The following is a 26470-nucleotide window of genomic DNA, read 5'->3' on the forward strand; positions in this document are numbered from 1 at the left end:
AATATTTATCTGTTAGATTTTTATCATGGCAGCACACATAATTGTCACATCTTCCATTTTATCATCGGAATAAACTCATAGGTAGGCACATCTGCAACCAGATGTGATTGGGTATTTCTGCTATCATCATGTTATAGCAAACCATTCACAATTGGACTTCCTTCCTTCCTTCCTTCCCCCCTTTCTCTCTGAGACTCAAGGTGGATTACTTATACTCAAAGGAAGATCCAGTTGTGATTAATATCTACAGCAAACACCAACGAAGTGGGTTTCCTTTTGTCCATTTCCTTCTTCAACAAAGTATCTCTCCCCAAAACAAAGAGATTTTCTCCACCTCACTGGAGCAGAAGGTGCTTGAGAAGAATCCACAAGGCACTACCTTTGTGTTCACAAGGAACACTCAATTCAGAAACGAGTGTCTTCATAGGAGGAAGATGCATGGCTGGCAAGTTCCCAGCATTTTTGGACCCGACACCCACCGCCGGCGCCAGGGTTTCTGGCGCCTGCGGCCACCCTTTCATGCTCGCGCGCGCCCCCCAGACTGCGTGATGACGTCATCACGTGATGACATCATCACGCAGTAAAGCTGGGGCCATTGGCCGGTGGGTGGCTGGGCCGGTGCGAGGAGGCTGCCCACGCTCCTCATGCTGCCCCGGCTCCCTGCCATCCCTGGCCCATGGCTGCTGCGCCCGCCCGGGGGGGTGTGGTGGTGGCGGTGGCTGGCTGGCGGCAGCGGCAGCACGGGCCAAGCATGCCAGTTCCGTGGCCCACGCCTCCGCCCCCAGCACCCCCTCTGGCCCCACCTCACAGCCTCAATGGTGGCACCGGGCCTGCCAACACCCCATGGTAGTCATTTTGACTGCCCTCACCGTGTAGAGATATGAACTCCCCAAACCCAGAAAATTTCAAAAAAAAAATAATCCCAGTCCTATGATTCTGCCCCCCCACCCAATTTTTCCAGTGGGATTTGGGGGGGGGGGGTTCTTCTTCAGGATCCTGGTTCATATGCACTGAAGCCCTATGTGCAAGAAAAATACGTGTGCTGCCCCTGGTCACACAACATGAGAACTGTGCATATTGGGAGCACTGCAAGTAGCACACACTCCCAAACACAAGGATATCAGGTTCTTGGTATCGTTAGGTGGGTAGCCATGTTGGTCCACAATAGAATAGCAGGATTTTAGTCCACTGGCTTCTTTGAAACCAACAAAATTTGGTCTTCAAAACAGAGCTCTGACTCTTGAAAGCGTACACTCTGAAAATCATGTTGGTCTCTAAGGTGCCACTAGGTTCCTGTTATGTGTGGATGTAATGTTTGTAAAGCACTAAACTAACTGCAATTAAAATAAATCTCATTATTATGTCTGAACTCAGACTATGTATTACAATTCAGAATGCTGATGTTTTTCAGAGGGAATTCTCTTACCCTCCCAGTTTGCAGTCCCCTGTTCCTCCTTTCCAGGCTCTGACGTATTTTGGATCTGCCCACAAGGATATAGGATTAAAGCTTCCGCTTGAGAAGTATGGACCCACGGGGCTTAGGATCACGTACAAGAGGGCCCTCGATGGCTTCTTGACTCCAAGGGATGGCTGAAGGGTCAAGACAAAAGACAAATATAGCTTGAAAACAGGTTCAGTCCTGGTGAAGGCACCTCTGTTGAAACAACAATGCTCTAGGAATCCTCGCAGAAATTTAAAAAAGGAGACAGGACTAGAAAACAAATTGGAACGGGGAGATAAATGATCTTAGATTGATTTCAGAGGGGAATGGTTGTGTTGGCTACAGGTTGTGGCAGAAGTCTCCCACCTTACTGATTTATATTTATTAAACATTTATACTCTGCTTTTTTCTACAGTGAGCATCCAAAGAACATTGTTTTCCCTTTGCTGTTTTTTGTGTTTTTACATACCTATAGTGGTTTTAGCCCTGATCTAGATAGCCCAGGCAAGCCTGATCCCATCGTATCTCAGAAGCTAAGCAGGATTGGCTTGGGTTATTAACTGAATGGGAGACCTCCAAGGAAGACCAGGGTCACTATGTAGAGGCAGACAATGGAAAACTACCCCTGTTAGTCTCTTGCCTGGAAAATCCTGGAAGAGGTTACCATAAGTTGACTACAACTTGATGGCACTGTCTACCACCACTAGGGTAGTATGAGTTTTAAGTCATTGTGTTATATGTTTTTACAGGGGTCACTTCATAGAAAAAGAGCTGGAGGAACTCATTAGCATAACTCATTAGCATATGCCACATCCCTTGCCATCACCAGAAGTGTGTCATTAGCATAAGTGGTTTGCATATGCCACACACCCCTGACATCACCTATCCTGGCTGTTTTGGACCCAATCCCGGCCATTCAGGGCTGAAATGGGGCCCAAAATGGCAAAAAGGGGCTGAAAATGGCCCAAAAGGGCCCCAAAATGGTCAGGATCAGGCCGTTGCTGAGCAGGAGCATGATGCACCACCGTCAGAGGCCCTATCCGAGCTGTTTCGGCCCCAATCCAGGCCGAAACGGGCCCAAAATGGCTGAGAGTCAGGTGGGCGGGGCCACCTGACATGTGACCTCTTTGGGGAACTACCGGAACTGCATTCCTGCGCGTTCCCCCTCGAAATGGGCCCTGTTTTTTTTTTATAATGTTTTGTTTCTAACTGTTAACTCCTTTGGTGGCCTTATAGGGAATAAAGTTGGAGTATAAATTTTGTAAATAAAATATAAATAAATAAGCCTTGTGTAGGAGGCCAGGCTAAGAGAGAAAAACTGGCCAAGTTCAACAAGCAGCCTTCCCTGAGTGTGAATCAAACCTGGTCCCCCAGTTCGCAGTCTGATACTCAGACATCACGGAAGGTCCTTGGTATGTTTGCACACTTTTGTCGCCAAGTCTTGTACCTGTCCCTTTGATTTTGCATTGCTGCAGATCACTCTCTCTACTTTATTCCAAGTCAATGGCAATTTCCACCTGTTGATTTCTGCAGGGCAGATTTCAAAAGGGCAGATACAAACCAGGTTGAATTTTTTCCCCCCTGGCTAGCTGGCAATCGCAGTTCCTGGCAATCACTGCATCCCACATATACTTCAATCATTGCCTTTCTTTGTCATTTTGTGATGATAAAATCATTTGTACTATAAATCTCGTATGTGTGTTTGAAAGTGCTCTTTTGGCACATGGGCTCATGCAATATGAAAGATGCATTTGGGATCTTTTGCAGTGCCACTGTGGGTGCTCAAGGGTAATTTTCGAACTGTGCAAAAGTGTGCACGATGCAGAGAATTGTGCTTGAACATCTTCTGACGTAACATCTTGGAGCTTGCCTCTTGGCTGGTGGGCTACTGGGTTTGCAGCGGTGAAATATTACTTGCCAAGCAATGGCTCGGGCAGGCAGGCCATAGCTAACCCCCTCCCCCTCAGTCACATATGGGGGAGAAAGGGTGCATGGCCATTCATCAGAGCCAAACTACAAGTGACGTCTTACACAGGTTGGACACTAGTCAGCTTCCCTCAAGTTTTGATGGGAAATGTAGGCACCCTGGTTTTACAGCTTGGCTCTCCATTACAGCTGCAAGACCAGGATGCCTACATTTCCCATCAAAACTTGAGGGAAGCCGACTAGTGTCCGACCTGTGTAAGACGTCACTTGTAGTTTGGCTCACAGCAAATAATGAAAGACAAAACAAAATGTGCTATGCTATGGCAGAATAGTTCCACTAGGTGGTGGTATTATCAACTGGAAACACTACATTTCTGTCTCAAAATGGCCATATTTCTTTACTCATAGAATTTGTTTATTTATTTTAATTCATTTACGCCCCACTTTTCTCCCAAATGGGGACCCAAAACAGTTTACATCGTTCTCCTCTCCTCCATTTTATCCTCACATCAACCCTGTGTCAAATGCTGGCAGCATCTGCCGTGCTCATGCCCGAGGGCTGGGGCTGGATGTTATGGTTATCTGCTAAAGTTACGCTGCGCTTGAACTGTAAGCTGTTTGCTCCTGAAGTTCAGTCTGCTAGGCTGTGCTCTCGCATCTGGCCTATGGGAAAGGAAGCCTACATCACCTTGTACCCCTGTGTGTCATCTCTCCCTGTGTACCATCCCCTGCATAGATGTTTCCCAGTGGAAGTAGCCAGCCTTTAGAAAAAGAGGTGGGGGGTCAGCCAAGGGGGAGTGTTAGTCTTTCAACAGGGCTTTTTTTCTGGGAAAAGAGGTGGTGGGACTCAGTGGTGGAACTCAGGACCACACAATGACGTCACTTTGGGTCAGCTGGAACAAGGGGGGAGTTTTTTAAAGTTTATATTGGTCTCGGCGAAAATGGTCACATGGCCGGTGGCCCCGCCCCCTGATCTCCAGACAGAGGGGAGTTTAGATTGTCAATCTAAGCTCCACTCTGTCTGGAGATCGGGGCGGGGCCACCGGCCATGTGACCATTTTCAAGAGGTGCTGGAACGCCATTCCACCGCGTTCCAGCTGAAAAAAAGCCCTGCCTTTGAATGATATATATGCCTGATACCTGCTTGTACTTTCATTCCTACGGCAATAGCAAACAATGAGAGGTCCCCACTCTACAATAGTACAAAACGAGTGAAAAACACACAAGCAGGAGAAGCAACGATAAACAAATATAAAAAAAACACACATTGATTTGACTTTTCATTTTGTGATATTTGTTTATTGTTGCTTCTCCTGCTCATGTGTTTTTTGCTCGTTTTGTACTCTCATTCCTGGCAAAGAACCCAATAAGATCATAATACTAGCAACTTTTCAATAAAGCTCTTACCAACAAACAGGGGAGCCTCTTGAAGGTTACTTGGCAGATTTTTACACCCTGTGAGTTAGGTTAGGCTGACAGAATGTACAGGCTCAAGGTCATCCAGCAAATTTCCATGGTGGAGTAGAGAATCGAACCCAGCTCTCTTAGATCCCAGTCCAGCACTCTAACCACTATCACACACTACTTCTCATTCAACAATAGCCCTTTCTCTTTTCTCTTTTTCCCTTATGGATGCTTAATGCGAGAGTATTTTCCTGCAAAGCTATTACTTCTGGTCAGGCACAAGTACATACCACTTGGAACGCACACGGCGCATACACACTTCATCTCTACCTGGAAAGAATCTGTGTAGGAACATAACTGTATCTGAATCAGGCCACAGTTTAGGACCATCTTTGGATTAGGTTGTCCAATCTTGAAATGGATTGTGATGCCACATGGAATGTTGTGCGGCTTATCCATACACACAGAACAGATGCACAAACTTTTTCACGAGGACTCAGAGCTCACCTATTTTTGCCAGAGCCTGAAAAAGTGTTCTGGGAGCATCACCAGCCAAAGTATTTCCATGTGTAGGGATCAGAGTTATAACTAGAGATGGGCACGAACAGCAATATGAACTAAAAAAAGCCATGAACAGCCCAGTCAGCTGTTCGCGAACAGGTGGTCGTTGCAAGCCTGTTCGTTGCTGTTTGTTGCTGTTCGTCAAGCCAGACAGTCAGGCACCTGCAATCAACTCCCTTGGCAACCGGAGGCAGGGACTGCTGTTGCCCTGGAAACCCCAATCTAAGCCCAATTTAGCTTGATAGGCAGGTCTTCCTTTCAAGTGTGGAGCTCCAAATTTGTTACAAGGAAGCAAAGAGCAGGGGGGAGGGGGGCTCCCAGCTCTGGTTTTGCAGACAGTGAGGGAGAGACAGTTGCTGTTGGCATTTTGAGAGAGAGACAGGGAGAGTGCATTGGAGTTTGAATTTTGTGTGTGGTGGGATAGGGATCTACCTTTTCAAGTTCCAGGGCTGCTGCCAGGCTCTGAGCCAAGCTATTATTTATTACTAGTACCTTTCCTGCTGCCTGCTCAGGTAGGGTTTCTGGGAGTGGTGTGGTAGGGATCTTGATGGCTGGAGGAGTGCCTGTTGGTCCCCACGAACAATGAACATGTTCATGAACAGGTCATGTTCATCAATGTTCATTGTTCGTGGATGGCAATGAACAACGAACACCATGTTCGTTGTTTTTTTCTTTTCGTGCCCATGCCTAGTTATAACACAAACTAAATGATGCAATCCACCTTTGGGTGGCCATCCACCTTTGGGTGGATAAACTGAGGTTGTGTAAGTTAAAGCTCACTTTATCATATCTGAAAATGTGTTGCTCTTTAAGGTGGTACCGGATTCAAATTTTGTGCTACAGGCTGGTACAGCTACCCAACTGCAAGTGAGTTAGTACTACTGACCTATCTGAAACCACTCGTGTTGTTGCAAGTGATTCCAGCCAAGCACTCAAAGAGGCTTGATATTTGTGAGTGTTTGGTGAGATGATTACAAATTAAACATGTCTGCACACCCACACTTATCCTGTACTTTACTGCCCCAATCACTACCAGCCACTCCTCCACGGCAAGTAATGAACTATACCATTCTGAAGATGGGGGAGAAGAGTTCTCTGCTGCAGGAGAGAGCTTTTTAAAGACACAGGATACAGCCTGACTTGGAACTAACTAACTTTCCTGTTAGTTAGTTCCCAACCTTATCCAACATGACTGCCAGCTGCAGTTACCAGCCTCCAAGTGAGGCCTCAAGAAGATCTCCCAGAATTATAGCTGATCTCCAGAATACAGAGATCAGTTTCCCTGGAGAAAATGTCAGCTTTGGAAAGCAGAATCGATGGTATACTCATAGATTCTAGGTGAAATTCTTCCCCAAACTCCCTCCCTCCGCAGGCACTTCCTCTGAATCTCCAGGAATTTCCCAGGTCAGAGTTGGCAACCTTACTGCCAGCCGAGATGGATGAGAATTGTCATTTTCACAACCTCCCAAGGCCAAGAAAACTACAATCCCCACTAACCACAGCAATCCAGCGAGCTCTGAGCATACGCCAATAATGTTATTGGCCTATGTGATGATGAATGCCCTTGAATTTTATTTTGTTTTTAATTGTGGACAAATCAGTCTTTTGTGTTGCCCACTTCATAATAAAATAATGACATGGTTTTAATTGTGTTAAAAAAATTTAAAAATCGGGGGACAAAAGTTTCCCCCACCTCTGTTCCAATCAAAGTAGGGCGGATATACAGGCTGGCAGAAGTTGAAAACGGCACCCACTCCTTTTCGACTTCCACGAGTTTCCGGATACACTCCAAAAGCTCTTCTTTGTCAAACCCCTGAAAGCAAGAGGAGGAGAAGACCCTGTTTAGAAGTAATCTGGCCTTTATGGGAATGCGGTTTCACGGGAACATTGAATTAGGCTATTAAATCAGGGGCCATGACGTTCAGGCGTATTTAGTACACAGACATAAGTATGTGATAAGGCACAACACCAAAGGTCATATGATTTCAAGTGCCCAAGAAACAAACCGGTATGACTGATTTTTATCGCAACTGAAAAATGTATTTCACAACAGAAAGTACATGAGATCTAAATCAGCAATTTATAATACTTGGGTGTGAGGCAAAGGAGGGAAATGAGACACTTCTGTCTCATATACACTTTTTCTTGCAGCTTTTTAAGACAGGTATTAATTAACAGTGGCAGGGAAAGAGGCATGGTATAGCCGGATCTCATCATCGATTCTTGGACTGGTACTTGGTGGACTGAAACCACCACGGAAGACTTCAGAGGTCAGTAATGGCAAACCACCTCTGCTTCTCACTTGCCCTGAAAGCCCCTTGCTGGGGGTCTCCATAAGACAGTTGTGACTTGACAGCACATATGTACATATTAATTAGCAGTAAGGAAAGGCAGCTGGAGCCAAATTCTCCTATCTGGTCCACAGCATACTCTTTTATCCCCAGCCCTTCCCCCTACCTACACATTACTTACCCCACAAACAGTTTCTCTCAAGATGGTTCTTCAGTGTAAGCAGCACAAGACATGTCAGCATTCTTGGTTTTTTAAATCATGTGGTGTTCTACATCTCCCGCCCCGGGGCTTTTTTTCTGGGTAAAGAGGTGGTGGAACTCAGGACCACACAATGACATCACTTTGGGTCCGCTGGAACAAAGGGGGAGTTTTTAAAAGTTTAAATTGCCCTCGGCGAAAATGGTCACATGGCCGGTGACCAGCAGCCTCTGCTCCAGCAGCGCAGAGGGCAATCTAAACTCCCCTCTGTCTGGAGATCAGAGGGTGGGGCCACTGGCCATGTGACCATTTTCAAGAGGTGCTGGAACTCAGTTCCACTGCGTTCCCGCTGAAAAAAAGCCCTGCCCCTTCCCCAATTTTATTTTCAAGACAACCCTGTAAGCTGGCTGAGAGAGTAAAGGGTTCAAAATTGCCAAGTGTGTAATGTGGTGGTCTGGGGATATGAACTTTGGTCTCCCTGGTTCTAATCCGACACTCTAACCACTATATGACTCTGATAAAGGGAGCTTGACTCTTGAAAGCTTATGCCCTGGAAATCGTGTTGGTCTTTACGGTGCTACTGAACTCCACTCTTCTACTGCAGACCAACACAGCTACCCACCTGAAACTATCTACATGACCCTGGGGCATCTCAGTGGCTCAGTTCTTTACACAGCCTAGGCACAGACCAATGGGAATGAGATGCTGAGATGGTTTAAGGGGAAATGTCCACCACAGCCTCCATTGGATGAGGTTAAATAGCCCTTTGCCTTAGGGTCAGTTAAAGGGTTCAAGAGCCCTTTGCCTTGGGTCAGTTAAAGGGTTCAAGAGCACTTTGCCTTGGGTCAGTGGGCAAAGCCAAGGTTTACAGGCCCTTCCGTTCTCACTTATTTGGCAGAATATTGCATGGCAGTTCCATCATTCAATCCCACTGTGTACCCCATTCGCTCCCAGGACAGAACTATGAAATTTGCATCTTGTATTCCAGGTGTGCATTGTTCTGGCATGAAAGAAATGGGTTTTCAGACTTCCAGAAAAGTAGCTTTTAGCAGACAGCTTCCACAGAGCTGTTCAAATCCCATCATTGTATCCATCTGCATAACAATAGAGGCTTTGAAAAAAATTGCTGTAGAAAGGGAACTTTTCAGTGTCTTGAAATGATTTTCTGCAGCTGTCGCTAAGGCCTGGATTATACAAGACCCCCAAAATAGATCTACCAGGAACACCACAGCTGTCTTGAATAAACATGACTGCCCAAAACATTACTGCCCAACAGAATTCCTAATGCCTGGGGCAGATATGATGCCCACCAGTGACTTCTCTCCCCAAAGCAAAGAACCAGCCCTAGCTTTCTTCCACCACATTGGAGCAGGAGGTGTTTCCGAAGTGTCCAGAAGGCATCACCTTTGCGTCTGTGGGAAGTTCCCATTTGGAAATAGCTTCCCCCTATCATAAGAAGTTGTTTGACCTGGAGCCTCTTGGTCCACCAAGCTCAATATCGTCTGCGTTGATTGGCAGTGACTTTTCTGCATTTCAGAAAAAGAAAAGTCTCTCCTAATTTATTCTAGTTTTTGTGCTATGGATTCAGCACGCAAAAGAGTTCTAGTAACTCAAGGTCTTGCATCTTCTTGAAGCTACCAGTTGGTACAAGACATAAAAGGACTGCTCGATGATTCTATCACTTGGCAAGAACAATGAATTGGATCCTGTGGATCCATTCTGCAAATGGTGGTCAACTCCTTCAGCACCTCGTGTCAGAGGAAAGCACCACCCTTAGCAGCCCCATCAAACCTATTTCAATGACTGAAATGAACAACAGCAACAACAATAGTGTGCTTACAATACCATCCCTATGCAGAGTGGTGAACAAAGTCAGGGTTATTATTATCCTCACAATAAAGTTGGGGAGCTGGGGCTGAGAGGAGTGGTTTACTCAAGGCTACCTGCAGAGCTCAGAGCAGTAGTAGGAGTTGAACTGGCAGAATACTGATTTGCAGCCCAACCACTTACCCAAGGCCACCTGCTGAGCTCATGGCAGTAGTGGGATTCGAACTAGCAGAATGATGATTCGCAGCCCAATTACTTAACCACTATGCTACAGCAGGTTTCCTAGCATACATCTATGATTAGAGGTTGCCATCCATTCCAAAGGGTTTCGCTGAACTGGGATTTCACAGAACTGGGATGGAACTATTGCCAAACTTAATAGCTGAATTCCTGTTTCTTTACTGCTGCTATCAGACGGAAAGTGGTACGGTATAGCCTGATCTTGTCAGATCTTGGAAGCTAAGCAGCGATGATACTTGGATGGGCAACCACCAAGGAAGACTCTGCAGAGGACAGCAATAGCAAACCACCTCTGCTTCTCACTTGCCCTGAAAGCCCCTTGCTGGGGTCACTGTAAGATGGTTATAGTTGACAGCATATATGTACGCAGGGCTTTTTTTCTGGGAAAAGAGGTGGTGGAACTCAGGGGGTTGCCCTAGGAGAAAATGGTCACATGGCTGGTGGCCCCGCCCCCTGATCTCCGGACAGAGGGGAGTTTAGATTGCCCTCCGGAGGGCAATCTAAACTCCCCTCTGTCTGGAGATCAGGGGGTGGGGCCACCAGCCACGTGACCATTTTCAAGAGGTACCAGAACTCCGTTCCACCGCGTTCCTGCTGAAAAAAAGCCCTGCATACAACTGAGATTAAAAATTGTTATCAAGTTCCAGAGGGTTTCATTTATTTGAGATGAAGCTACTGCCAAACCTAATATCTGAATTCATGTTTCCTTACTGCTGCTATACAAGTATTCCATTAGAGGAGAAAAGGAGGTGGCGTTTAGTGCAGGTGTGCCTCCGCTAGGGCTGGATCTAGTTCCAGCCACCATTTGCCACTGCTGAGGCCATTAGACAGGGGACAAGCAGCAGCCAGGAATCCGTTTCTCAAAGCAACATTTTCACCATTTTCACTGGTGTTGGATTTCAGTTGCTAAGAGATCACTGCTTCGGGAGTCAAAGCAGGATCAAAATGCAATCAAGAAAAAAGGACGAGAAATCTGTTCATGGTACAGACCGGCAAAGTGGCTCGTACAGCCGACCGCAGCATCCGGTCCATGTTCAACCTGGGTCGGAAGAGGCGGATTTTGCCGTCCACTCCTCGGTAAGCTTTCATGCCTTCAAAGAGCTGCAAAGAACCAAGAACAGAATCGTTGCAAAGGGTTGGTATTGCCAAACAGCAGCCGGCACAACATCGACACGGTTGCATTCAAAATGCTATCAAATGCAAAATTAAGGTTATCAACCATTTTTACGTATGCAACACTTGAAATGTAATAGGAGCTGGCACAGCTCCTGGGTTGAGAAAATGAACTGTGATCTGGTGAGAGCTTGCGAGTTCCAATCTTCCTTCCTTCACAAATTTCACAAATGGCTTTATACAAATCACTCTCTCAGCCTCATTCCCCATGTCCTGCACTATGGGGTTCCTAACACTGGACAGCTTTACAAGACTGTTGTAACAGTGGCAACAAAGTTATAAATATCAGGGCTGCCCTTAGGGTTGCCAGCTCCAGGCTGGGAAATTCCTGGAAATTTGGGAGGTAAAGGTTTGGGGGCGGGAGGTGAAGTCAGCGGTGTATAATGCCGTAGAGTTCATCTTCCAAGGCAGCTATTTTCTCCAGGGGAACGGATCTCTGTTTCCTGGAGATCGGTCTTAATTCCAGGAAGTCTCTAGCCACCATTTGAAGTTTGAGAACCCTAGCTACCATTTTCCCACTGGGAATGAGGAATCCCCCACCCACCCCTGTTCCTGTTTCCTGCTGACGGTCTGAATAGTGGCTGGAAGAAAAATAAACAAAAAAATTGCCATCCAGCTGATGGTGTGACATTACTTCTAAGGAAAACACAAAAGTGACATCAAGCCTCTCTGGGAATTGCCAGAAACTCTATGGTTTTACCATAGAGTTTCTGGCAATTACTAGTGAGACATGATATCACTTGTGGGTTTTCCCCAGAAGTGACATCACACTGTTGCAGCCCGTCCATGTGCCCCCCAGAATCCTGCCAGTTGCTAAATATTATTGAGTAAACAGTAACTAAATACCTCTGTATAGTGGCCAAATTATGTATTCTCCTTTCTTCAACTGGAAGAATCCAGCACTCCTGTCTAGCATCTTATACAGGATGCTAAGAATACTTTTGAGCTAACAGGGAGGGCAGAACTTCCTGATGAAAACACCTGGGCAACTTCCTGTTTTCCCAGGGGCTGCAAACTTTAATTTGTAGAGCAACAAGCCCTTCAGTTGATTAATCTTTGGAGTCCAATTCTAATCAGTAAATGCATTTAATCAGTGAGGCTATCATTTAAGGACTTGCTTTTTTTTACCTCTGGAGGATATTTTGGTTCTGGTAAATTACTCCAGCAAGGAATGAAGCAGAAAATATCGCAGGGAATTTACTCTTCACAATGGCAGCAAATGTTTATTAACTCCAGTATCTCAGCATCAAAATGGCAACATCACCTTGATATTTTATGCTGTTACTGTTTCAAACATATACTCAAGAATTTAGCAGGACTCCACAGGCCAACTCTATCTAAAGAAGGAAGGGCTCATCAATGGGCTGAGACCGGAGTAACTCTGTAAAGGATTGCACTGCTAGTTGGAGATATAGCTGGTTGAAATAATCGGTGCCTCTTGATTCAAAGAGCTGCCCTGATTTCTACACATATTGAGCAAGACGACTACTGCTTGCATCAAAACATCTCAGCTGTGCACAGTTACAGAAGATGCACCACTGTCTCAGAACATCCTTTACGATTTTTATTTTAAACTCTGACCGGGCAACCCTAGGGATTACTCAAATATGCTTGGAGGGAAACCAAGAATGAAACAGTTGTCCACAAACAAAAAGGCCTTGCCCAGCCTTGTATAACCCATTCTTGGAAAGATGGAAAACATCCACAAAAAACTTTCAGCTCAGCCTTTTCAGTAGCTAAGGAGGAAAGCGGCGGGGAGTTCCGAGCCTGCTGATTTCACCAAAAAAAAAAAAATCCCAGCTGCTTGCAATCGCGTGTGGGTGGGATTTTCCCACTGCATACAAAACAGAGCTAGGGATGGGAACTAAAGAAGTGAGGCTGGGAAGTCCCATGGTTAAACTCTCAAACCAGCCATGAACAGTCAGAACCCTTCCCATCTGCCACGGGATATTAACAGTGGTCTCCCTTATAGGGCTGTTGTAACAGTTCTCAAAATAACATATATGGCAGCAGACAAAACAAAGCACTATAATGTTAAATAATTATCTACGTTAGTAGCTTATCCTATCCTCAAAGTACTGGGATAGGTGATATAAACAAACAAATTAAATGTTGTCAAATTCATTCCCATTTTCCAACCTTTTTTCTGGACCTAAACATTGACCCTGCCCTCAAATGCCAGGCAGCGCAGGTGTCTTGAAGTGAAGTTCTAAACTCACCGATTTCAATGCACTTAGACAGGTGTCACTCTGCAAAGAATGGTGTTGTTAGAACACTCCACCGAAATGCTTGGGCTTGGAATCTCTGAAAACTTCCACTGAAAACTTCCTGTCTTTGTAGCTTTGACAAGGGGACCCAACTATGGATGTAGGGATCCCATTCCCTCGGTGGGGGTGGGGATCCCCTGTTCCCACCTGGCCGGTGGGTGGAAAGGCGGGGAAGGGCCTACCGGGTGTGCTCATGGGGCTGGCGCGACATCACTGATGTCATTGCACCACTCCGAGAGCACTTCACAGAGGGCCAATTTGGGCCCCAAACAGGCCGAATTGGGCCCATTTGGGGCCCAGATTGGCCCACTGCAAAGCATGTCTATGCTTCCCAGCCTTGTGTGATGATGTCACTTCCCGGAAGTGACATCATCATGCCAGTATGCACGAGCAGCATTCCAGGAGCACCAGGAAGGTAGATGCTGGATTCCCCCCTCCCACTGGGAGGGTAGGGAGAACTGGCAACCCTATATGGATGGTACCATTAGTATATCTCATGAGACTGTAATGTAGCACATGGAGGAGAGGCGATCTTTGAGGTACGTTGGGCTTACACTGGTTCAAAAACAGCCTTTTGCCTGTTTGCTTGAACTAAACAGGTATCACTGCTAGGTGAGGAAGCAAGGAGACTCCTGAGTTGGTTACAGACTAAATTTTCCGCCAGCAGAATCAAACTTTCCTGCCTCTCCTCTCCATCCCATTTCACCCCACTGATCGCCACAAAATGCTGCTTGTGGGGTTTAGGGGTCTCTGAGAAACAGCAGGAAGTGGGCCCGCAGCAGGAAGTGGGGATCAGTGGAAACCCCCTGGTGCCCCCGCCCTTTCTTCTTTCTCTGCATGAACTAAGCCAAACCACAGGGCCATCTAGATCTGTACTGCGAATGGTCAAGAAAGGTCTTTTCCAACACCTGCTACCTGTAGGGCTGAGTGAATATATCCTTCCCCCCTCCCTCATTTTGCTGTTGAATTTGTGGATTTCCATAGATTTCTATGCTATTTAATACGTACAAAGTATGTCATTTGTACGTTTAACACATGACATAATGCTGACCAATCGATGCACAAACAAGCTGAGAAAGGCAAACATTTGACGGAACCATTCTGATGCAAGGAGACAGAAAAATGGTGCAAAAATAAAGAACCGCAGGTTTGATTTGCAAAAGGGAGAAGCGAAACTGGGATTTTCGGACCGAAACAACAGGAATGAGAAATTCGACATTGTTCCTAGTAGCTGAGCTCTTTTAACAAGGGACTGAATTGTGGAACTTCTGCATGCAAAACAGGCGCTCTGCCACCAAGGCACAGCCCCATCCAGTAGCTAGCAGCATACCAACATGTGGGCAAGCAGGCTAGTAAGTTCTATGAACTCTATTTGCAAGGCTGGTCAAGGCATCTTACTGATGGATCGATACAAACCAAAACAAATGAATGCATGGATAATAATCTGACACTTGCCATGTATCTACAACAAAGAAGCCAGCCCACGTAGGTGGCAGAGCCAGGATTATCGGAGGAGTCACAGACCACAAAAAATGCAGAGACGTGGCAGGGGTGGGGAGCAGGAGAACGCTAAAAGCATCATTGTTAACTTGTGTTATACCCACTGTGTATTCATTGAGCCACAGCATGTGGAGCAGTTTCGCCTCTGTCAGTCCTCTTGGCTAGAGGAAACGTGATGCAACAAGGGTAAAAAAAATGAAATAAAAACAAAAATAATGGAGGGGGAACATATAAAAAAAAAGCATATTGATTATTAGCAATGAAAATATCAGAGACTCAGTATTACAGCAATTCACATCCAGGATTCCAGCGTGGTTCATTGCTCCTCGTAAAGACCTGGAGCTCTTAATACATCTAGCTCTATTCAGCCAGAGAGAGATCTGGAAGAAAATCACAAGGTTGTTCTTTGGGAGAGAATAAATGAGAGGGGCTTGAAAGTTAAATGAGCACAGCAAAGTCTTCTTAAAGACTTGGGGAGGGGGTCAAGGCCTTGTCCACCCTCTTTTTGGAAGCATCTTCCAAAGTCAACTGACCATTTTCAAATTTGCAACAGAGGGGAGAAGGGGGGAAAGCTAAATAAAAAAAAAAGCCCCACGTTTTCTCCACATGCTCCTTGGCAGCAAAAACATGCCCATTAACTGAGGCTCCGACACAGATGGAAGTATAACATATGCCACTCATACAGGCACCGAAACGGCAGCATTTGGCACTAACACCTCAACCATTAACCACGCTGGCTTCTGGCAAGTCCCAATTTCCTTCGCTGCCAGAGGCAACACGCTTTTGGCTTCCAGTGGATGTCTGTGCTATAAGGAGGCTGACCGCCCAACAGTTCAACAGGGAGTTTGGTGGAGGAAAGGGAATGAATGGCAGTCTCTTCTGCCCACCCAAACTAGGTGCTGATTCACAAACACACATTCATCAGCTGGAGACGGTAACTCCAAAAAATGATTGGCGTATGTAAATGAGCCATCGGGAAGTGAAGGGAGATCTTTTATACTACCTCATGTTCACCTCAGACTCAATGCTTTCTAATAGAGCCGATCACATGTTCAGCTAAATAATCAAGTGATGTCCACACACATGCAAACTGGCCTTGCAGGTATATATAATATGTCTGCTTATACCCCAAATCAACATGATAAATCTTGGTTAGAGTTTTTGGGGTGCCCTGAGAACGTTTGCAAATGTGATTCTAATAATGTATTCATTTGGCCCAGATATTTTTTTCTTATATCCCGCCTTTCTTCCGCAGAACTCAAGGTAGCCTACATAGATATAGCCCACAACTGTTGAGAACTAGATACATTCAATTACACTGAGATAATTTTTTTTTGTCTTGGTATATCCTGATAGCCCTCTCCTCTCCGCAAAAAAATTCTTAAGAAACGACGGTATAGCGGTAAACCATGACTGTACAAACCACAAATGCAGGGATGGTACTCCTAATGTGCCAGAAAGTGGCTTTCTGCCATTTTGGCAAGCCACAGTATGAATATGACTGGGGGGAAAACAAACATTTTGAACAGCCCAACCGATTTTCCCAGGGAGATCCCACAGGCCCAAACTTACACGTTACAGGAACAGTTGGGGCCACCACTAATCTACATCTTAACTAGGGCAATTTCCACACGGCTTACCGCAGCTCGTAACAACCCAGAAGATTGGTCAAAAAACGCAGAAGATCGTGTTTTCTTGCGTGATCTTCCGCATCTTTTCTGTGATCTTGCGGGTTGTTACGAGCAGCAGTAAGCCATGTGGAAATGGCCATGGTTTTATTAAAGGGAAAAATGTGCTGTCAATGCATTAGCAGTTCCCTATACTCAGAAAATGGCAGCCAATGAACTAGATATCACCATGCACATTTTCCTATTTTCAGGGAGACAAGTAGAGATGGGCACGAACAGCAATATGAACAAAAAAAAAGCCACGAACAGCCCAATCTGCTGTTCATGAACAAGCTGTTTGTGAGGCCCCATTCTAAATGGACAGGTGGTTGTTGCAAGCCTCATTCGTTGCTGTTCGTCAAGCCAGACAATCTGGCACTTGCAATCAATTCCCTTGGCAACTTAGGCAGGGATTCTCTGAACTCTGTCTGAACTCCTGCTGTTGCCCTGGAAACTCCTATGTAAGCCCAATTTAGCTTGATAGGCAGGTCTTCCTTCCAAGTATGGAGCTCCAAATTTGTTACAAGGGAGCAAAGACCAAGGGGGAGGGGGCTCCCAACTCTAGTTTTGCAGACAGTGGAGAGGGAGAGACAGTTGCTGTTGGCATTTTGATAGAGAGAGTGCATTGGAGCTTGAATTTTCTTTGTGTGTGGTGGGATAGGGATCTACCCGTTCAAGTTCCAGGGCTGCTGCTAGGCTCTGGGCCAAGCTATTATTTATTATTGGTACCTTTCCTGCTGCTTGCTCAGGTAAGGTTTCTGGGAGTGGTGCGGTAGGGATCTACCCCTTCAAGTTCCAGCGCTGCTGCCTGTCTCTGGGGCCAAGCTATTATTTATTACGGGTACCTTTCCTGGTGCCTGCTCAAGTCAGGTTTCTGGGAGTGGTGCAGCAGGGATCTTGACTTGAATGATGGCTGGAGGAGAGCCTGCTGGCCCCCATGAACAGAGTAACGGAAGGGGGGCTACAAAGCCAAAGAAATCCCAAAAAGATCTCTCTTTTACACTTTAACACAATTTATTTAATTGTAACTGTCTCTCTATCAAATTCCGTTGCTGTTTCATCAATAATCAATGGGGGTGAAAGAAAGAACCCCTGTCCTTCTAGAGACAAGAGGACACCTTAAATGCATACAATAAGGGACGTTAAAGATTGAGTCAATATTTATAGTGATACAATATTTATAGTAATTCAAACAGTCCAAAAGAGAATTGCCGAAGAGTTGTAGTGCTAAACAGCGTCCGTTGATTGAGTCAAGAAGGACGGGGGTTCTTTCTTTCACCCCCATTGATTATTGCTGAAACAGCGACGGAATTTGATAGAGAGACAGTTACAATTAAATAAATTGTGTTAAAGTGTAAAAGAAAGATCTTTTTGGGATTTCCTTGGCTTTGTAGCCCCCCCTTCAGTTACTCGGTTCCTTAGAGGAGATCTCCCCCTACTGGTTTTGCTGGGCCCCCATGAACAGCCAACCACGAACATGTTCGTGAACAGGGCCATGTTCGTGGTTACTTGTGAGTCCCTGTTCATGGATGGCAACGAACAACGAACATCATGTTCGGTTTTTTTTCTGTTCGTGCCCATCTCTAGAGACAAGATGAGCAGCAGCCACTTGAGTCTTCATAACATCTTAGCCCATTTCAAGTGTGACCTCTAACAGCACATACAGACAAAATATGCCACCGGCAGTCCTCCTGATACATGTGACTGCCATTGTATCTGAAAGGGACAATGCATGCACATTCCAGCTTCAGAACATGCATGTCAGAACCTTGAGCTTTCACGGAAGGGGCTGCGGAGCATCTTCTTTGCATGCAGAAAGTCCCAGATTCAAGCCCCGGCATCTCCAGTTGAAAAGACCGGGTAGTAGGTGATGTGAAAGACCAATGGTCTGATTCACTATATGGCAACTTAATGGATTTAGGGTACTGAGGCTAAAATGGCTATCCTATGTATCAGGAGGATTACGTGAAGCGCATTCTCCACACAGTCAATTGTAACGAGCTGAAACGAGCTGTGGTTAGGTTAGGTTCGCTACTGACATTTCATTCCTTTCCCATTATATAAATGTCACTATTATGGAGCTACATCTACAATAATAATATAGTACATTTTGGTACTGTATATTCAACAGTTGAAACGAAAGAAACACTTTTTATAACACAAGAAAGGATGCTTAAAAGACACTATATAATAATATAATATAATTACTATATAACTATATATAATGATATAATAACACATTTTATAACACAAGAAAGGATGCTTAAAAGATAGTAAAGCTTACAAATAAAACCTCTTTTTTGTCCTACTGCGGTACTCACTTCTACGGCGTAGTGGAAGGCCGATATGGCAGGATGAACAGAGAGGTTCTCCAGAGGCTTGATATGAGGTTTCTCCCAACCTGAAGCTAAGGACCATTCTATAAACAGCATGTTGTCTGAGAACACAGTTCCAAACACAAGGCCGTTGGGGTCTGGCTTTTCCTTGAAAGTGGTAGAGGGGTTGATGATTAAGTCGGCAGCCTAGGGGATAAAAAGCACAAAAACCAATAAACAAGAATGTAAGATTATTTATGCTAGAGCAGACCAATGGTCCAGCTAATCCAGCAACCGGAGGAACACAACCAATCCAGCAACCAAAAGGAATACAAGTAGCCCATAATAGCCTCCCCCATGATTTTCTTTTTTGCCATCAAGTTGCAGCCATCTTATAGCAACCTCATAGGGTTTTCAAAGCAAGCGACGTTCAGAAGTGTTTGGCTATTGCCTGCCGCTAGCAAACCTAGACTTCCCTCCCAGGCAAGTACTAACCACTGCTGACCCGGCTTAGTTTCCAAGATCTGATAAGATCAGTCTAGCCTGGGATTTCCAGGTCCATTATTGCTCCACAGCAACTGAACACAGCAGTTCCTTTTAGTCATTAATACTGATTGGTGAACCTGTCCACCACGGATTTGTCTAATCCCCCTTCAAATTCATCTAAGCTAGTGGCTATTATGACATGCTGTGGTGGTAATGACTTTTTGAGTAAAGTAGAAGTTACTTTTTTATGTCTTGAATCTACTACCCAGGAGCTTTACCAGGTACCTATGAGTTCTGGCATTATGCAAGAGGGAGTTATTTTTTTAAAAAAAATCCCCTTTCTCTATCCCATGCATAATTTTTTAAAAATCTATTGTGACACCCCTTTGTTGGATTTTCTTAAACTAAGAAGTCCCTATCTCCTTTGCCTTCCTGAATTTGACTATATTATAATGAAATGAATCAAAGTAAATTCAAAGATGGACAGAAACTAACAGCGCAATCCTAGACAGAGTTAGATCCAGGGCTTTTTTTCAGCTGGAACGCAGTGGAACGGAGTTCCGGAACCTCTTGAAAATGGTCACACGGCTGGTGGCCCCGCCCCCTGATCTCCAGACAGAGGGGAGTTGAGATCAGGGGGCGGAGCCACCAGCCATGTGACCATTTTCTCCGAGGGCAACTCACTGAGTTCTACCACCTCTTTTCCCAGAAAAAAGCCCTGGTTAGATCCTTCTAAACCCATTGATTTCAATGTACTTTGAAGAGACAATAGTACGGTAAGAGCCATTCCATATAATATGACGGCTACAGGAACACTGGCAACAAACATGTTTTCCACGGCAAACTTATAACATGTGGATCTCTTTGTCTCTCGCATAATATTCACACCCACGTGTGGCTGGAAACTGTGACTGAGTCACATTTTCTAGCCATATATATACAGAGTACACGTGATTTCGTACAGGAAACATTTCTCTAACACGGCCAGTGCAATTCTAAACACAGTTATGACCTTGTAAATTGACTTCAATGAACTTAGAAGGGTATAACTCTGCTTATGATTGCACAGTGCATGTTTCACATCCTACTGGATCCTTTTTAAAGCATTGTAGATGCTTGGGACTTAGAATCATAGAATCATAGGGTTGGAAGGGATCTCCAGGGTCATCTAGTCCAATCCCCTGCACAATGCAGGAAATTCATAACTACCTCCCCCCCCTACACACACACACTCAGTGACCCCTGCTCCATGCCCAGAAGATGGCAAAACAACATCAGGATCCCCAGCCAAACTGGCCTGGGGAAAATTGCTTCCTGACCCCAAGGTGGCGATGAGCCTTACGCTGGGCATTTAAGAAGGTGCCACAAGAACTAAGCACTGAGAGCCAAACTACAAGTGATGCCTTACACAGGTTGGACACTTGTCAGCTTCCCTCAAGTTTTGATGGGAAATGTAGGCACCCTGGTTTTACAGCTTGGCTCTCCATTACAGCTGCAAGACCAGGATGCCTACATTTCCCATCAAAACTTGAGGGAAGCTGACAAGTGTTCAACCTGTGTAAGACGTCACTTGTAGTTGGCTCTCACATAACCCTTCCTGCCCTCCCTCTCATGATCTGCCTAGGTTCACAGAATCAGACTTAACCCAGTACCTTCAAAAAAGAATCTTTACCACTAACCCACAGTCTCTCTCCTTGTGCCATGAAAGCAGTACAGAGTCTATGTATACTTCCATCCCCACCCCCATAAAATTCAAAGTCATCCTTCCACAAAAGCATTTCCTTGAATGCAAACAGCAGTACAGCAAAGAAGACATTTTGGAAGCACCCCATGAGATCTTGATCCCTGGCAGTAGACCTAGTAACTAAAAGGTGTGTGTTAGGTGTTTGGTCAACTGTCCAGCATCCTTCATTTTAGTCCAAAAAAAGAAATGTCGTGTTCCACAGTGGATGCACGCTGCTGGTCATGGGTTACCAAATAGCCCATAATAACCGACTTGAAGCATGTATTCAAAGGAAGAAGCCTCCTTTCCTGAAACAGCGTAACGAAGATCAGAGGGAAATACATTTCTCAACTTTGACATGCTTAAATTGATAACACGAGGAATTCGAAACAAACAATTGGATTTCATTATCTGCAAAGCCACACTATGAGAAAGGTCCAGCTCTGTCTTTTGGTAAAAGGCCAAATCCTTCTTGAGCTGAGAAAGGGGAATGAGCCACAGATCAGTTGTCAGGGGCAGTGAGTTGAGAATACTTGGAAGCAGCCTCAAGATTAACATTTCCTCTAACAAAGACTTCCTTTACGGCCTTGGAGAAATCACTTAATCTCTCTCTACTTCCACTTCTGATTTTAGCCGTGAAAGAAGCTGCTGTTTCATTTTGCTTCATCAAGGAATGATGTCCAACAATCATGGGGCTTGGATTGCTCATACTGTTACCCAATGAGGGGGGTCTTCTTGCGAGTTGGGGGAATTAGTGTGCAAGGATAGGGAGTGAGAGGGGGTAACTTTGGGATCTCCATCTATGTATACGTGGATCGTCCCGGCTAGAGAATTCTTTCAATGACCAGGTTTCAATCAAAAGGGGTTTTTAATTGAAAATAATAAAGATCAACAGCATGGAAAAACACAAACAACACACATTTAGAGCTAACTAGAAAGCAGAGGTGAAAATTGGATAGAGTTTGGGGGATCGGGTGATATTTACCATCCAGAAGAGGGTGTCCGGGAGAGAGAACATTGAGCAACCAGCGCACCAAGGCAGAAGAGCTCGAACGGAGGTTTGAGGGTGGATGCTGGATCCGACTGCATGCTCACAACTATGGCGGAGGGGTAGTCCGATTATACTGTGAAACATACTCAGGGGCAAGACTGCATTTTCTGTCCCCAAACAAAGACTTAATGGTTGTTCCCAGGGTGGGAAAAAGGATTGGGAAGCCATCTCTGGGGTGAGACAATATACTGACGAGCTGTCTCTGGGACGAGACAATGAACTGGGAAGGTTTGATAAGGTCTTCCCAGGCAGAATTAAAGGGATGACTGACGGCCCGCAAATTATGGTTGGGTAAGGCTATCAGTGCCTGAGTCACTTGTGAATAGGACAATGGATCAGGCACGGTCGCTAGGGTGTGTTGCGGTGATTAATTCATGAACTCCAGGAGGACCCTTGGTCTCAGGATCTATGCACAACTCTGGGGTGTGGGGGGTGAGAACTGGCCACACCTGTCATCTCACATGCTAGCAATGTTCCATCTCCCATCTGGGATCTGGCTTCCATTTCTGCCTGCTTGGGCAGTATTTTGTGTTTGAAACACAGTCAGAGAAGAGGCTTGTGGCATAGCCATATTCATAAACCTTAATATTGTTAGGGCATGTCTGACCACTAATGATATAGCAAACTTTTGTGTGAATAGCTCTGGGTTCAGCTGATTGGTTTGCTTGAGTCTTCTGTTTTCTTCAAAGGCAAAGGTTTTTCAAATGCATTGTGTTGGATCCGGGGCATGCAATTCTAATAAATTCCCATGCCCACATCAATCCGCCAATTCCTCCCTCATGCTGCTCCTGAAGGTCTTCGGGGGGAGAAGTGTTTGGAGGAGGCAATTTGATTTGAGAATTGCTTAAACTCTATTTGATCAGCCTGCTGGGCAAGGCTGCCTCCCCATCCAAAAACAAAAAACAAAAATGAGTGGTGCCACAACATGGTGGGGTGGGGCCACTTGAAATTAATCACGTGTTGTAAACTCCCTGCCCACACACTACTGATATGGTGGCTACATAGGGGTGCCATTCCCCAGTCTCGGGCGGGGGATCCTCTGCTCCTCCCTTCACTCCATGTCCACTTATTTGGCCAACAGGGGGGCACGCTCCCCAGGCCACTCCCCCAGGCAGTGCAGCACCCTCCCTCCTGGGTGGTGCAGCTCACTCTTGTGCCCCACAGCGAGCCAATCTAGCCCAAGGGAGCACTCCCGCGGGCAGGATCACTTCCGAGAAAGTGATGTCACTTTGGGCCTAATTGTCTTGCATGGTGTGGCTCCAGTGCAGGATTGCCAACTCCTAGGTAGTGGCTAGAAATCTCCCAGAATTACAACTGATCTCCAGGCCACAGAGATCAGTTCCTTGGAGAAAATAGACAAGAGCAAGAGTCCAGTAGCACCTATAAGACTAACAAAATTTGTGGCAGGGTATGAGCTTTCCTGAGTCACAGCTCACTTCTTCAGAAAGTGAGCTGTGGCTCACAAAAGCTCATACCCTACCACAAATTTTGTTAGTCTTATAGGTGCTACTGGACTCTTGCTGTTTTCTATTGCTACAGACAGACTAACACGGCTACCTATTTTGGAGAAAATAGCTGCTTTAGAAGATCAACTCTATGGCATTATATCCCACTGACAACAACAACATTCGGTTTATATACCGCCCTTGAGGACAACTTAACGCCCACTCAGAACGGTTTATTATCCCCACAACAATCACCCTGTGACATGGGTGGGGCTGAGAGAGCTCAGAGAAGCTGTGATTGATCCAAGGTCACCCAGCTGTCTTCAAGCGGAGGATTGGGGAATCAAACCCAGTTCTCCAGATTAGAGTCCCATCGCTCTTAACCACTACACCAACCTAGCTCTCTGAGCCAGTCCCTCGCTTTCCAAACCCCACTCTCTCCAGGCTCCATCCCCCCCCCCCCCAAATCTCCAGGAATTTCCCAATCTGGAGTTGGAAACCCTACTCCAAAGAAGTTGTGCATCCCCTGCTGCGCAACCAGAAGCTGATTTCTGAAATAGTGCAAGTAGTCATTTGACTTTGTATGCTGCAAAGGCCAGCAATGAACCAACAGCGTATTGCGCTGGACAGTGAGTGCAAACAACTCCACTTGTGCAAAAAATTTCCCCACTGCAACTCCCAACTCAAGAAACATTGCAGTGATAGTAATTAGGATGCAGGTTTGCAGTGTGAGGTTTGCAGTGTGTATATGTTGTGCAAATAAGAGGGCTTTTTACTCAGACAGGACAGGACAGCTGTACTGTAAGGAAGTGGTCTCAGAGAGATCCATCAGTAAAGGGATAGGGAGCGACTATAGACTACTACTATTGCTGTAAATATTGAGGGACCATAGACTCCACTACTATTGCTATAGATATGATCCTACTGGGTTGCTCCTCTATTGTTGTAGAATTGCTTATACCCTACTTCAGCATTTCTTCAGCTCTGTATTGGATTTCTGCTGGTTTTCAAATCTTTGCATATTTGCATGTATATATCCCTTACATGTTTATCGAAATGTCTTTGATATTGACTGTACTGGCTCACACTGTGAAATTCACCTTGAGTCTCAGAGAGAAAGGCGGAATATACATAACATAAATAAATAATTTTTAAAAATAAAGTAAAATGGCAACTATTTCCGTATTGAATCCAATTTATACAGGATCTGCTAGTCTTGAGGAGGAACAAGGAATTATCAGCTTAACTGTGCAGGGGACAGAAACGCCACTCCTGGGATTCCTGCCGTCTTCCTGACATCTGAGATTTCATTGTGGCTTTTGCATTTTCTTTGCAACAGTTAAAAAGGAGAAGCCCGTTCTTTTCTCTTTTTTCTCTTTCTTTCTTGCTGAGATTGAACTGTGCGTCCAACACCACGTTCATTGTGCCCCCAATCCTATTATCATAAGTGGCTCAATATAGTTACATACCAGCTTAGTAACAGAAGTCCCATGAGCCCATTGTACCCTGAAAGAAGCCCCTCGAGGTAGACCACAAACACCTGTTGACGCTTTTCTTGTGGCTTTCCACTTTATTCGGACATGCAGTATTTTGTTATTCAGCAACATTGCTAGACTTTCCTGCAATAATTCGGGCATTTCTTAGAGATAAATTGCTGTGATGGAGGCAAAACATAAAATAAAGCTTCGGAGGTGGGCCCAGGAAGGGGGGGGGGAAGACAGCTGGGTGACCTTGGGTCAGTCACAGCTCTCTCAGAGCTCTCTCAGCCCCACTCACCTCATGGGATGGTTGTTGTGAGGATAATAATAACACATTTTGTAAATCACTCTGAGTGTGGCATTAAATTGTCCTGAAGGGTTGTATATAAATTGAATGTTGTTGTTAACCTTCAGGTGGTGGCTGGAAATCTCCTAGAATTACAACTGATCTCCAGCCAACTGAAATCCGTTCCCCTGCTTCAGAGGGTGAACCCTATGGCATTATACCCTTCTGAGGCCCCTCCCATCCCCAACCCCCACCCTTTCCAGGCTCCACCCCCTAAATCTTCAGTAACTTCCCATCTTAGAGAAGAGTGATTCCGCACGTGTTGGATAATGCACTTCCAATCCTCTTTATAGATCATTTGGAACAGATTTTGTTGTGTGCGGAACAAAAAATCCACCTCAAACGATTGATAAAGTGCATTGAAAGTGCATTATCCAACGTGTGCGGAATCAGCTGAAATTTAACCTTCTAAGCTCATTGACTTCAATGGACTTCGAAGGAGGTGAAACGCTCAGAATTACCACTGCAAGTGTCCGAGTTGAACGGGAAACATTTGGCTCGCTCTTTGATCTCTATGAACCCTGATTCTGGAAGGTTCCAACTGACTCTGCACTTGCCCAGACCTGTCCAGATGACTGCACAGAGACAATAAAAAACAGATCAGAGCTTTAAATAACCAGGATTTTTGCTCCCATCTGAGATCTGCAGAACTTCAGTCCACTGAATGTATCAAAGCAGGGTATTTTCCATACCACCGAAGTCCTAACTAACAGATTAGTCTAACAGATTTGTAGAGGGAGCCAGGTTCATTCTTTGGCACCTCCAGTTGAAAGGATGACCATTTCCACATGTCTTCCCCCCTCACACAAAATCGCACAAACCTCATGGAACGACAGTGTCTTCATGGCTCCGTTTCATGGCACAATGACATCAGAAATCGCGCCATGAAATGGAATCATGACAGGAAATTGCACCATGAAGACGCCATCATTCTACGAGTTTTGCATGATTTTGCACGAGGGAAAGACGTGGAAATGGCCAATGTTGGGGGGGGGGAAGACTGGGAAGTAACTCTCTCCTCAAACTGCACATCAGAGTTGGCTGTTCCACAGTTCCTGCTGCTGAAAATCATGCCAACTTCAGTCTCGTTCCCATTTTTTAGGACCAGGCAATGTGTTTGGCATGATTGT

The 26470-nt window shown here is 45.4% G+C and overlaps 1 protein-coding gene across 3 annotated transcripts in view; it reads right to left on the reverse strand.

Moving 5' to 3' along the window:
• Positions 1 to 26470, reverse strand: part of BCAT1 (branched chain amino acid transaminase 1) — a 79958-nt gene that overhangs the window by 13150 nt on the left and 40338 nt on the right. For 2 of the 3 annotated variants that reach the window (XM_054989281.1, XM_054989282.1), the window contains exons 3-6: positions 18818 to 19018; positions 10880 to 10990; positions 7026 to 7145; positions 1427 to 1590 (exon numbers count right to left, since the gene is read on the reverse strand). In XM_054989281.1, the coding sequence (XP_054845256.1) occupies positions 1427 to 1590; positions 7026 to 7145; positions 10880 to 10990; positions 18818 to 19018 (596 nt within the window). Of the gene's footprint in view, positions 1 to 1426; positions 1591 to 7025; positions 7146 to 10879; positions 10991 to 14933; positions 14991 to 18817; positions 19019 to 26470 lie in introns of all 3 variants that reach the window. The other variant, XM_054989283.1, reaches the window with a different exon arrangement.

This window comes from Eublepharis macularius, chromosome 9 (assembly GCF_028583425.1).
Source record: "Eublepharis macularius isolate TG4126 chromosome 9, MPM_Emac_v1.0, whole genome shotgun sequence".
Taxonomy (NCBI): Eukaryota; Metazoa; Chordata; class Lepidosauria; order Squamata; family Eublepharidae; genus Eublepharis; species Eublepharis macularius.